The sequence below is a fragment of the Astatotilapia calliptera genome, chromosome 3 (assembly GCF_964374335.1).
Source record: "Astatotilapia calliptera chromosome 3, fAstCal68.1, whole genome shotgun sequence".
In the NCBI taxonomy this organism is placed as follows: domain Eukaryota; kingdom Metazoa; phylum Chordata; class Actinopteri; order Cichliformes; family Cichlidae; genus Astatotilapia; species Astatotilapia calliptera.
In genome coordinates this window covers 79,961,463-79,975,528 of record NC_137424.1, presented here as the reverse complement: position 1 = coordinate 79,975,528, position 14,066 = coordinate 79,961,463, and the positions used below count along the sequence as shown (strand labels likewise).

The window sequence follows — 14,066 nt, the reverse complement described above, 5'->3', positions numbered from 1 at the left end:
GGCTGGGGTCTATCACACCAGGCAAGACCCCAGGTGCAGGCTGTGTAAAGATGCCCCAGAGACAATTCAGCACATAACAGCAGGGTGCAAGATGCTAGCAGGCAAGGCATACATGGAACGCCATAACCAAGTGGCCGGCATAGTGTACAGGAACATCTGTGCCGAGTATAACTTGGAAGTCCCGAGGTCAAAATGGGAGATGCCCCCAAGGGTGGTGGAGAATGACCGAGCTAAGATCCTGTGGGACTTCCAGATACAGACGGACAAAATGGTGGTGGCTAACCAACCGGACATAGTGGTGGTAGACAAACAGAAGAAGACGGCCGTAGTGATCGATGTAGCGGTTCCGAATGACAGCAATATCAGGAAGAAGGAACACGAGAAGCTGGAGAAATACCAAGGGCTCAGAGAAGAGCTCGAGAGGATGTGGAGGGTGAAGGTAATGGTGGTCCCCGTGGTAATTGGAGCACTAGGTGCGGTGACTCCCAAGCTAGGCGAGTGGCTCCCGGGAATAACATCAGAGATCTCTGTCCAGAAGAGCACAGTCCTGGGAACAGCTAAGATACTGCGCAGGACCCTCAAGCTCCCAGGCCTCTGGTAGAGGACCCGAGCTTGAAGGATAAACCGCCCGCAGGGGCGTGCTGGGTGTTTTTATATATATATATATATATATATATATATATATATATATATATATATATATATATATATATATATATATATATATATATATATATATATAATATACGAAGGGGATAAATAGGAATAAAAATAAAAAATACAAGTGAATTGCACATTTCAAGTATGGAGTCTATTGCACCATTGACTATTAACAAAATTATTGCACAGTGAGGTGAAGAGGCACTACAGCTTAGTTGTTCCCCCTCCTTTGTCCTCCTGTTTCCCCGCCCTCTCCCCTCCAGAGAGGAGTTAAACAGTCTGATGGCGTGTGGGACAAAGGAGTTTTTAAGTCTGTTGGTTCTTGTCTTGGGGAGAAGCAACCTGTCACTGAACAGACTCTTCTGGTTGTTAATGGCCGTGTGCAGAGGATGCCCAGCATTGTTCATAATGTCCAGCAGTTTCTTTAGTGTCCTTTTCTCTGCCACTGTCACCAGAGTGTCCAGCTTCATGCCGACCACAGAGCCAGCCTTCCTGATCAGTTTCTCCAGCCTGGATGAGTCCCTCTTTGCTGTGCTGCTCCCCCAGCACACCACAGCATAGAAAAGTACTCCAGCAACCACTGACTGGTAAAACATCCTCAGGAGCTTCCTGCAGATGTTAAAAGACCTCAGCCTCCTGAGGAAGTACAGTCGGCTTTGGGCTTTTTTATACAGGTGCTCTGTGTTGCATGACCAGTCCAGTTTGTTGTCCACCCACAGCCCGAGGTACTTGTACTTGTTGAACACCTCCACCTCCTCCCCCTCTATCTGAATTGGCAGTGGACCTTCTCTGGACCTCCCGAAGTCCACAACCAGTTCCTTAGTCTTTGAGGTGTTGAGTTGCAGGTGGTTTGTGTGACTCCATGCGACAAAGTTCCTCACCAGACTTCTGTACTCCTCTTCCTGATCATCCCAGATACACCCCATGATGGCCGTGTCATCTGCAAACTTCTGAATGTGGCATAATTCAGAGTTGTAGCAGAAGTCAGAGGTGTACAGGGTGAAGAGAAGAGGGGACAGCACAGTTTCCTGTGGTGCTCCTGTGCTGCTGACCACAGTGTCAGACGTGATGTCCTTCAGCCTGACGTACTGTGGCCTGTCGGTGAGGTAGTCGGGGATCCACCTCCATCCTGTTCAGTTTTTCCTGAAGCATACAGGGCCGGATGGTATTAAAGGCACTGGAAAAGTCAAGAAACAGGATCCTGACTGTGCCTTTTCCCCCATCCAGGTGTGAGTGGGATCTATGCAGGAGGTACAGGATGGCATCCTCCACTCCGACATCCGCCTTGTATGCAAACTGTAGTGGGTCCTGGGCATGTTGTACCTGTGGTCGGAGGAGGTTGAGGAAGAGCCGCTCTAGAGTCTTCATAAGATGTGACGGCAGTGCCACCGGTCGGAAGTCATTCAGCTCATTGGGCCGGTTCTTTTTGGGGACCGGGACGATGCAGGATGTCTTCCATAGGGCGGGCACTCTCCCCAGTCGCAGACTGAGATTGAAGACTCGTTGTAGCGGCTCCCCAAGTTCAGCAGCACATGCCTTTAGCATCCTAGGACACACCTTGTCTGGGCCTGCTACCTTTCTGGGGCGAAGCTTCCTCAGTTGTCTCCTGACCTGTGACACTGGGAGATGTTTGGGAGGAGGGGGGGAGAAGATGTCTTGCTGCTGAGAGAGGGATTGGAGGAGGGGGATGTCATAGTGTCAGGAAGGGGTAACTGGGGGACTTTTTATTCACACACTGCTCCATAATACATTTGTACTGAAGGTCTGTTTTTAGTCACAGTTAAGCCCCTGTGTTAAATGTCCAGTAGGCTGCCTTTTTCTATTTTAACAACTGGGACAAAAGATGTCAGAACCTGCAGCAGAGCAGTATAAGTCATGTTTTACTTGAAACATCACATTTTAACTGGGACTGTGTTTCATAAGATCACTGTTTGAAAGACTGTTCCACACTAAACGGATAAAGATTTATATTAAAACTAATTCCTCACTCGCCTTTGCAGACCTTCTCCCTCCACGTCTTCTCAAGCTCTTCTCTGAGCCCTTGCTACTTCTGCAGCTTCTCGTGCTCCTTCTTTCTGCCACAGCAAAGAAGATAGTACTCTCAACAACAGACTGATAAAACAAAGAGCAGTCTGCTGCATACATTGATGAATCTGAGCCTTCATAGAAAGTAAAGTGGGCTCAGACCTTTTTTGAAGGTATTGTCTGTGTTGGCAGACCACCCCAGCTTGTGATTCAGTTGAACTCCCAGATATTTGTAGGATGTGACTATTTCAAAGTCAGTCCCACAAATGCAGACAGAGGAGGGTCGGGATCTGTTTCTGCTGAAGTCCACCACCAGCTCCTTTCTTTGGCCACATTCTGCTGCAGGTGTTTCTCTTCACACCACGAAGCGACTGTACTCCTCTTCTCGTCCCATTTCCATGGTTTCAATAATGGCCGTGTCATCAGAGAATTTCTGGAGGAGACAAATTTCTGTGATGTACTTAAAGTTGGCCATATAGATGGTGAAGAGGAAAGTGCACAGCGCAGTTCTATGGAGTGATCCTATGTTGTTAAAGGAGCTTGCAAAGAAAAGCGTCTGGACTTCTTTAAGTTACTTGAAGACGTTTCATCTCTCATTCGAGATGCCAATGTTCACATTTTGGACAGAGAGGACAGATGGTTTGAAAGAGGAGTGAAAGAAGCATCTATGTCCACTGTGAGCGACCATCTTTGAACAGAGGCGGGGTTTACGACACCAACTCTTTGCCATCTATAATCCAGTTTTCAGATCCCTTCCCAGACGCCTTAACGCCCACTCACATCCTGGGCCATCTGACCTCAGGAATTCGCATGATAAGGTGGGGCCAGGTTTCACAATGAGCTCACCCGAAACTCTGGCTGATTGGGACCCACACCCAGTTTCACACCTTGGCTCAGGTGATTAGAGAATCATCAGGGGGTCCTTTTGTCCCTCTGTGGGGGGTTACTTCCACTAGGTTTATATCTGGGACCCTCCACCATTTGACCTTAAAACTGAAGAAGCTTCTCGGATGAGAGGTGAAACGTCTTCAAGTAACTTAAAGAAGTCCAGACGCTTTTCTTTGCAAGCTCCTTTGACTACGATGACCTGGATGACTGAGAATCTTCACAGACATCCTATGTTGTTGTTGTTCAGGCTCTCTGACCACAGCTCTGCAGTCTCAGAAACTGTGGTCATCCCGCCAGGCAGTCACTGATCCACTGGACCAGTGGAACCTCTGCCTGCATGTCCTCCAACTTCTCCCTCAGCAGCCTGGGCTGGATCATATTAAAGGGGCTAAGTGTTAGTCACAACCGATTGTCTTCTTTTAACCATAAGAATGACTACTATTCTAAAAGCAAGCGCACAAAGAACCAATGAGAGTGAAGAACAGGATAAAGAGCTGCTGTGGCTCAGTCCCATATCTTTGATTAGAAAGGAACAACACAAGCAATATACTGCTGCTCAAGCAGATTCAATCAGTGCACTCACATTAGAGCAGCTGATGAGGGAATCTGTGTATATGATAAAATGGCTCATCACTCGCTCCTGCACTGATGGATCTCCAGATGTTCATTTGGCTGAAGTCGGTGAAGAAACTGTGGTCTACGTATTTCACACGGTACAGCCTCAGATTGGAATGAGCTCCCCGAATCACTGCAGCACCTTCAGCTGGTACTCAGTCTGATGTCTCTGTTCCTCAGTCTTGGAGCCCCTACCGGTCTTTCTACACCACCATGGTCTTCTCACTCGCCTTTTCTTTGTCCTCATTGTTCATCGGGCGTGTTGTGTTGTTCCAACGATACAGCGCTGATGTTCCTGCCATAAATGCACAAGAAGTACAGTGTTGGTCTTTCTTTGGCTGGAAACCATCCCTTACTGATCCAGAACAGTTTGATCACTCCTAGTAGGACAGGAAACACACTGATAAAAGCCTCAAAGTGTCTTTGTAAACAGACATGATTCAAATAAGCCAGTATGAGTTTGGTTCCTGCAGTTTGTGCATCATAAACAGTGCTGAAGCAGAGGCAGTGTGTGCCTGCAGGTTAATGTACACTGCTGTTATAAGAGCTGTGGAAATTCAGGAAAAAAGGATGTAACAATACTGGTGACAGTCCCAGGACAGTCACAGAGTTACAGCGTCACTGATGAACATAAAGACAGAAAGGTCATCCAAAGATTTGCTGAACAGAAGATGATCATCAGTGACGCTGTCTTTAAAATAATCTTGTTAGAAAAGTAAAACTTTAATGGTTTTTCTCTTGTTGCGTTTGTTTGAAGCTGCTTCCTGTTGGCTTCAGCTGTTTGAAGTTACCGTTTTCTAAACTTCTACATTCTGAAACTTCTTCAGCTCTGAATAGCACTGAATGATTTCAAGCACACACTTTGTCTAATAAACCTACATCTTTTATTCTTTATACAGGTTGACCATCTGTGGTTTGTCAGAGATGAGCTGTGATTATCTGGCAGCAGTGCTGAAGTCCAACCTCTCCCATCTGAGAGAGCTGGACCTGAGCGTGAACAACCTGCAGGATTCAGAAGTGAAGCAGCTGTGTGGTTTTCTGGAGAGTCCAGGATGTGGACTTGAAATTCTGAGGTCAGTCTCTATGTTTTAGTTGTGCTGAGATGTATATGATGTGAAAGTTGTGCTGACACTAAACTGCAGACATCAGACTGATGTTATACTAGCAGGAGTATATACTGGAGGATTTTCATGGTAAAGTCTGTTTTCTTCCTCTCTGATTTAGTGTATTGACTGTAGCAGAACAATGTTCACATTTAAACAGTGATACTCAATGTATGGCCCGTGGCCCACACATGGCCTGCTGACCTTTCCTAATTCAGAGAGAGGGGACCCTGATTAACTGTGTAGCGTTCTTATTCACAGGTCTAAGTATGAGACACAAAGATGAATAATCCACAGCCGACTCTCTTTAGCAGGTCAAAGTTCACAGCAGAAAGCATCTGTGAAATACTGTAATTCCTGGAGCAGGAATTATTGCACATTTACAAACTGACACTGCTGCACGGCATGATGGGTAATGCTACCCGGTCGGGTAGTCAGATGCTTTCTTGTAAGCTGGAGGCTGAGACATTTCCTAATGACATCACACTGCGTTTTGGTGAATATGAAGTTTACTTGTGAATGATTTCCAGCTTGACTGCAACAGTGTGAAATCAGTGATCCAGCAACAGTTTAAAAAAGACAAGCATTTATTTTCAAAGCTTTTTATTAGAAACACTTTTAAACTTTTACTTTTTAATATCCCAGGAAGCACAAGTAAGCCTGCAGTCTGAAAGTGCAGTGCTCTGTGACGAGAATAAGGCATTAATAACAGTAATCAGCTCATATTAGATAATAAGCTATTTTCCAGGAAGTACCTTCCTGTTGCAGATGAGCTGATCAGAGTCAGGTCAATCAGCTCTGAGCATGCTCAGTGTGAGTCACGGAGTCCGACACTATGATTCACAATGGCAAAGGGTAAATAAATAGCAAAAGCTCTGTGTGAATCCAGAGGAGCAGGAATCACTCTGTCATCATCATAGACTCAAAGTTTATACAAAATCCATCATTTATTATAATGTCTATGCTTATCATTGAGCAGCTTGAACTTTGATCAGATGAATCGATCAGTGTGATTGATTCCAATCAAACAATGACTGATCACTGATCAGTGTGTAACACAGTCAATGTTTGCAGTGCAGGAAACTTCCAATCTGATATCAACACTATCCAAAGAGTCCCAGAGTTACAAAGATGGAGGTCATAGATTTTATTCTGATCTGATGGTAAATCTGTGATGTCATTGCCGTCCCCATCCTGATATATTGATGACTGATTGGCCGTAAAAGCTTTATGTTTAGCAAACCAATGTTTAACTGGGATTTCTGCTTTTGTAACAAGGTAAATTTGTGCAGATGTACACTCTCCACTGAGCTTTGACTTTATGAATGAGGAAATGACTCAGTGTCAGTAAGCTGTAGATCAGTGTACAAGCTTAACCATGAAAGAAAGAACAGCTAACAGATGTGTTTGAAAGAGGAGTGAAAGAAGCATCTATGTCCACTGTGAGCGACCATCTTTGAACAGAGGCGGGGTTTACGACACCAACTCTTTGCCATCTAAAATCCAGTTTTCAGATCCCTTCCCAGACGCCTTAACGCCCACTCACATCCTGGGCCATCTGACCTCAGGAATTCGCATGATAAGGTGGGGCCAGGTTTCACAATGAGCTCACCCGAAACTCTGGCTGATTGGGACCCACACCCAGTTTCACACCTTGGCTCAGGTGATTAGAGGATCATCAGGGGGTCCTTTTGTCCCTCTGTGGGGGGTTACTTCCACTAGGTTTATATCTGGGACCCTCCACCATTTGACCTTAGAACTGAAGAAGCTTCCAATCTGATATCAACACTATCCAAAGAGTCCCAGAGTTACAAAGATGGAGGTCATAGATTTTATTCTGATCTGATGGTAAATCTGTGATGTCATTGCCGTCCCCATCCTGATATATTGATGACTGATTGGCCGTAAAAGCTTTATGTTTAGCAAACCAATGTTTAACTGGGATTTCTGCTTTTGTAACAAGGTAAATTTGTGCAGATGTACACTCTCCACTGAGCTTTGACTTTATGAATGAGGAAATGACTCAGTGTCAGTAAGCTGTAGATCAGTGTACAAGCTTAACCATGAAAGAAAGAACAGCTAACAGATGTGTTTGAAAGAGGAGTGAAAGAAGCATCTATGTCCACTGTGAGCGACCATCTTTGAACAGAGGCGGGGTTTACGACACCAACTCTTTGCCATCTAAAATCCAGTTTTCAGATCCCTTCCCAGACGCCTTAACGCCCACTCACATCCTGGGCCATCTGACCTCAGGAATTCGCATGATAAGGTGGGGCCAGGTTTCACAATGAGCTCACCCGAAACTCTGGCTGATTGGGACCCACACCCAGTTTCACACCTTGGCTCAGGTGATTAGAGGATCATCAGGGGGTCCTTTTGTCCCTCTGTGGGGGGTTACTTCCACTAGGTTTATATCTGGGACCCTCCACCATTTGACCTTAGAACTGAAGAAGCTTCCAATCTGATATCAACACTATCCAAAGAGTCCCAGAGTTACAAAGATGGAGGTCATAGATTTTATTCTGATCTGATGGTAAATCTGTGATGTCATTGCCGTCCCCATCCTGATATATTGATGACTGATTGGCCGTAAAAGCTTTATGTTTAGCAAACCAATGTTTAACTGGGATTTCTGCTTTTGTAACAAGGTAAATTTGTGCAGATGTACACTCTCCACTGAGCTTTGACTTTATGAATGAGGAAATGACTCAGTGTCAGTAAGCTGTAGATCAGTGTACAAGCTTAACCATGAAAGAAAGAACAGCTAACAGATGTGTGCTCCTCAAATCTGCATGAATCATGATCATGTGTTTGAGTGAATCTGTGACTGAACTGTAATAATGTTAAAAAGTAAAAATGAGGAGGACATGAATGAAAACAAAGTGTGATGAATGAGAAGAAGAAGGTGACACTCAGCTGTCATACTGCTAATGTTTCTCAGGACCTGTTGTACATGTTGCATTAACAGTAAACAAACTGGAAATCTTTGTGGAGCTGAGCCCAAGGATTTCTGTTGATCACCAATAATCTGATGCAGTTTGATTACAACCATGTTTAAATATGTGTTGATGTAGCTTGCCATCACCGGTGTGTGTGAATGTATGTGTGAATGGGTGGATGACTGAATGTAGTGTAAAGCGCTATACAAATACAGGCCATTTACCATTTATACAGGGAGTGCAGAATTATTAGGCAAGTTGTATTTTTGAGGAATAATTTTATTATTGAACAACAACCATGTTCTCAATGAACCCAAAAAAACTCATTAATATCAAAGCTGAATGTTTTTGGAAGTTGTTTTTAGTTTGTTTTTAGTTTTAGCTATTTTAGGGGGATATCTGTGTGTGCAGGTGACTATTACTGTGCAGAATTATTAGGCAACTTAACAAAAAACAAATATATACCCATTTCAATTATTTATTTTTACCAGTGAAACCAATATAACATCTCCACATTCACAAATCTACATTTCTGACATTCAAAAACAAACCAGCGACCAATATAGCCACCTTTCTTTGCAAGGACACTCAAAAGCCTGCCATCCATGGATTCTGTCAGTGTTTTGATCTGTTCACCATCAACATTGCGTGCAGCAGCAACCACAGCCTCCCAGACACTGTTCAGAGAGGTGTACTGTTTTCCCTCCTTGTAGGGCTGGGTCATATTATACCGTTCACGGTAATACCGGTATAATGTTGGGCAACGATAGGAAAATGAAATATCGCGATAGAATGAGTAAAACGCGCATGCGCAGTGTCTTTGTTTTCCTACGCACATGGCCGATTGTTGAGTGAATCAGATGAACCAGAATTGGTTTGTAAAAATGGTGCAACTTCAGTGATGTGGAACTGGTTTGGTGTTTGTCCGTCAGAAACACGACAAAGCACATTTTTTTGCAGAACATGCAGGCGACCGTCGTTATTGTTGTATTTGTCGGACTAAGAGGCTCTTAAATCTGGGAGTAATCTGGGTCCTAAACTCTGTATGCTTCAGGTCAAACAACACTGCAGCATCACTGAGAGTTAAAAACTGTCTAAATTCTTTCATCTTTAATAAAACGATCAGCATTGCTGCTTTACCAGGTGAAACTATGAAGTTTAACTTCCAGGCATCCATGAAAACAAAATGTATTACATTTAACGGAGTTAGAAGTTAGCAGGGAGCTAGCGGAAGTTAGCTCGCTAGTTTCTCTAGTTACCTAAGCATGATATTGCATGTTCTGATTGAGAGATTTCTGAAAAAATTCAAACGTACAGCTCTTCTATCACTTCCAACATAAATGAAGACAGGAAACTAAACAGCAGTGACGTTTGTAGGGTTACTGAAGTTGGGCTAGCTGCTATATAATGATGTGCTACGTGATCGTTAGCGACACAGCTACGTTAGCATAATATAAACGCAGTGAAGCTGGAGGACAAACACTAACACTTTTCCACTTATAAAAGTTAACGTTCCTGATAGTTAGAGACAAATGCAATCGCATGGCAGGATGCTGTAAACGGACCAAACTTCAGTCAGGAGAACAACTGAGATAATCCATCCACAATACAAGGTTAGTCATTCATATACTGCAACAACATGCAGCTGCCAGAGAATTCAACATTCATGAATCAATGGTACAGAAGTGGAGGAAGCAAGAAGAATGAGTTTAATAAAGTTTGATTTATCTGACTGCTTTGTTTCGTTTAATGTGCCTTATAATCCCGTGCACCTTATGGTCCGAAAAATATGTACTGCACACTTCAGTTTAATGTTGCAAAGCACCTCTTTTCAACTTCAGTGGATATTATACATGGTTATGCTCATTTCTACTGGAAATGCCTTTTGGTTAAACTTTCAGCAAGGAATTTGCATTTGCACTGTTACATTTTTATAAAGCTTTAATGTACATAAAAACCGGCTTCTTGTTTAAGTGAAAATAAATGGAAGGTTGTCTTTTTGCGCTAGTAATGTTGTGGAGTTTTATTTTGTCTCGCATCAATTATATCGTTGGTTATATCGTTATCGCAAATTTTCAAATATATATCGTGATAAATATTTTTGGCCATATCGCCCTGCTCTACCTCCTTGTAAATCTCACATTTGATGATGGACCACAGGTTCTCAATGGGGTTCAGATCAGGTGAACAAGGAGGCCATGTCATTAGTTTTTCTTCTTTTATACCCTTTCTTGCCAGCCACGCTGTGCAGTACTTGGACGCGTGTGATGGAGCATTGTCCTGCATGAAAATCATGTTTTCTTGAAGGATGCAGACTTCTTCCTGTACCACTGCTTGAAGAAGGTGTCTTCCAGAAACTGGCAGTAGGACTGGGAGTTGAGCTTGACTCCATCCTCAACCCAATAAGGCCCCACAAGCTCATCTTTGATGATACCAGCCCAAACCAGTACTCCACCTCCACCTTGCTGGCGTCTGAGTGGGACTGGAGCTCTCTGCCCTTTACCAAACCAGCCACGGGCCCATCCATCTGGCCCATCAAGACTCACTCTCATGTCATCAGTCCATAAAACCTTAGAAAAACCAGTCTTGAGATATTTCTTGGCCCAGTCTTGACGTTTCAGCTTCTGTGTCTTGTTCAGTGGTGGTCGTCTTTCAGCCTTTCTTACCTTGGCCATGTCTCTGAGTATTGCACACCTTGTGCTCTTGGGCACTCCAGTGATGTTGCAGCTCTGAAATATGGCCAAACTGGTGGCAAGTGGCATCTTGGCAGCTCCACGCTTGACTTTTCTCAGTTCATGGGCAGTTATTTTGCGCCTTGGTTTTTCCACACGCTTCTTGCGACCCTGTTGACTATTTTGAATGAAACGCTTGATTGTTCGATGATCACGCTTCAGAAGCTTTGCAATTTTGAGACTGCTGCATCCCTCTGCAAGATATCTCACTATTTTTGACTTTTCTGAGCCTGTCAAGTCCTTCTTTTGACCCATTTTGCCAAAGGAAAGGACGTTGCCTAATAATTATGCACACCTGATATAGGGTGTTGATGTCATTAGACCACACCCCTTCTCATTACAGAGATGCACATCACCTAATATGCTTAATTGGTAGTAGGCTTTCGAGCCTATACAGCTTGGAGTAAGACAACATGCATGAAGAGGATGATGTGGACAAAATACTCATTTGCCTAATAATTCTGCACTCCCTGTATGTCGAAGTGATTCAATTCAATTCAATTTTATTTATATAGCGGCAAATCACAACAAAAGTCACCTCAAGACACTTTATATTGTACAGCAGATCGCACAAAAATAGATACAGAGAAAACCCAACAATCATATGACCCCCTATCAGCAAGCACTTTGGTGACAGTGGGAAGGAAAAACTACCATTATAGGATTCCCCGGCAGCCTACGTCTATTGCAGCATAACTAAGGGAGGATTCAGGGTCACCTGGTCCAGCCCTAACTATATGCTTTAGCAAAAAGGAAAGTTTTAAGCCTAATCTTAAAAGTAGAGATGGTGTCTGTCTCCTGAATCCAAACTGGAAGCTGGTTCCACAGAAGAGGGGCCTGAAAACTGAAGGCTCTGCCTCCCATTCTACTTTTAAATACTCTAGGAACAAGAAGTAGGCCTGCAGAGCGAGAGCGAAGTGCTCTAATAGGGTGATATGGTACTACAATGTCATTAATATAAGATGGGGCCTGATTATTTGAGACCTTGTATGTGAGGAGCAGGATTTTGAATTCAATTCTGGATTTAACAGGAAGCCAATGAAGGGAAGCCAAAACAGGAGAAATCTGCTCTCTCTTTCTAGTCCCTGTCAGGACTCTTGCTGCAGCATTTTGGATTAGCTGAAGGCTTTTCAGCGAGTTTTTAGGATATCCTGATAATAATGAATTACAGTCGTCCAGCCTGGAAGTAATAAATGCATGAACTAGTTTTTTCAGCGTCACTCTGAGACAGGATATTTCTAATTTTAGAGATGTTGCGCAAATGAAAGAAAGCATTCTTACATATTTGTTTAATATGTGCATTGAAGGACATATCCTGGTCAAAAATGACTCCAAGGTTCCTCACAGTGTTACTGGAGGCCAAGGTAATGCCATCAAGAGTAAGAATCTGGTTAGATACCATATTTCTAAGATTTTCAGGGCCGAGTACAATAACCTCAGTTTCATCTGAACTAAGAAGCAGAAATTTAGCGTCCATCCAGGTCTTTATGTCTTTAAGACATTCATGCAGTTTAACTAATTGGTGTGTGTTATCTGGCTTCATGGACAGATAGAGCTAGGTGTCATCAGCATAGAAGTGTCAATGTATGCTATGTCTTCTAATGATGCTGCCTAAGGGAAACATGTATAATGTAAACAGAATTGGTCCTAGCACTGAACCCTGTGGAACTCCATAATTAACCTCAGTGTGTGAAGAGGACTCTCCATTTACATGAACAAATTGGAGTCTATTAGATAGATATGATACAAACCACTGCAGCGCAGTACCTGTAATACCTACAGCATGTTCTAATCGCTCTAATAGGATATTATGGTCAACAGTATCGAATGCTGCACTAAGGTCTAGCTCCTGCTAGACACAGAGATGAGTCCACTGTCAGAGGCCATAAGAAGATCATTTGTAACCTTCACTAAAGCTGTTTCTGTGCTGTGCTGAGCTCTGAAACCTGACTGAAACTCTTCAAATAAGCCATTCCTCTGCAGATGATCTGTTAGCTGTTTGACAACTACTCTTTCAAGGATTTTTGATATGAAAGGAAGGTTGGAGATTGGCCTATAATTAGCTAAGACTGCTGGGTCTAGAGATGGCTTTTTGAGTAAAGGTTTAACTACAGCCAGCTTGAAGGTCTGTGGTACATAGCCGATTATTAGAGATAGGTTGATCATATTTAAGATTAAAGCATTAATTAACTGCGGGACTTCTTTGAGCAGTTTTGTAGGAATGGGGACTAAAAGACACGTTGATGGTTTGGAAGAAGTAATTATTGAAGTTAACTCAGAAAGATCAATTGGAGAAAAAGAGTCTAACTTAACATCAATGGTACTAAGAGTAGCTGTAGATAATATTACATCTTTGAGATGATTATTGGTATTTTTTTCTCTAATGATAAAATTTTTATTTGTGAAGAAGTTTACGAAGTCATTACTAGTTAATGTTAAAGAGATGGTTGGCTCAAAAGAGCTCTGACTTTTTTTCAGCCTGGCTACAGTGCTGAAGAGAAACCTGGGGTTGTTCTTATTTTCTTCAATCAGTGATGAATAGTAAGATGTTCTGGCTTTGTGGAGGGCTTTCTTATAAAGCAGCAAACTATTTCTCCAGGCTAAATGATGATCCTCTAAATTTGTGACAAACCATTTCCTCTCCAGCTTACGAGTCATCTGCTTTAGGGTACGTGTTTGAGAATTATACCACGGAGTCAGGTACTTCTGATTTGAGGCCTCTGCTACCACTTTCCACATAAATGAAGACAGAAAACTAAACAGCAGTGGCGTTTGTAGGGTTACTGAAGTTGGACTATCTGGTATAAAATGTTGTGCTACGTGATTGCTAGCGACACAGCTATGTTAGCATAACATTAGCACAGTGAAGCTGGAGGATGAACGGCAACTTTTTTTCCACTCGATAAAAGTTAACGCAAGGGATTCTGGTGGTTAGGGACAAATGCAATCGTATAGCAGGATTCTATACACGGTGCAAACTTCAGTGAGGAGAACAACTGTGATTATTCATCCACAATACGGGGTTAGTTATTAATATACTGCAACAACATGGGAATAGAACAGCTGTGAGAGAATTCAACATTAATGAATCAATGTTACGGAAG

General features: G+C 43.0%; 1 protein-coding gene across 1 annotated transcript in view; it reads left to right on the top strand.

Annotated features, from left to right (window-relative positions):
- The window catches only part of LOC113010244 (ribonuclease inhibitor-like), a 59,652-nt gene that overhangs the window by 9,550 nt on the left and 36,036 nt on the right, over positions 1-14,066 (top strand). The window contains exon 3 of the mRNA XM_080299422.1: positions 5,088-5,261. Within this exon, the coding sequence (XP_080155548.1) occupies positions 5,088-5,261 (174 nt within the window). The remainder of the gene's footprint in view (positions 1-5,087; positions 5,262-14,066) is intronic.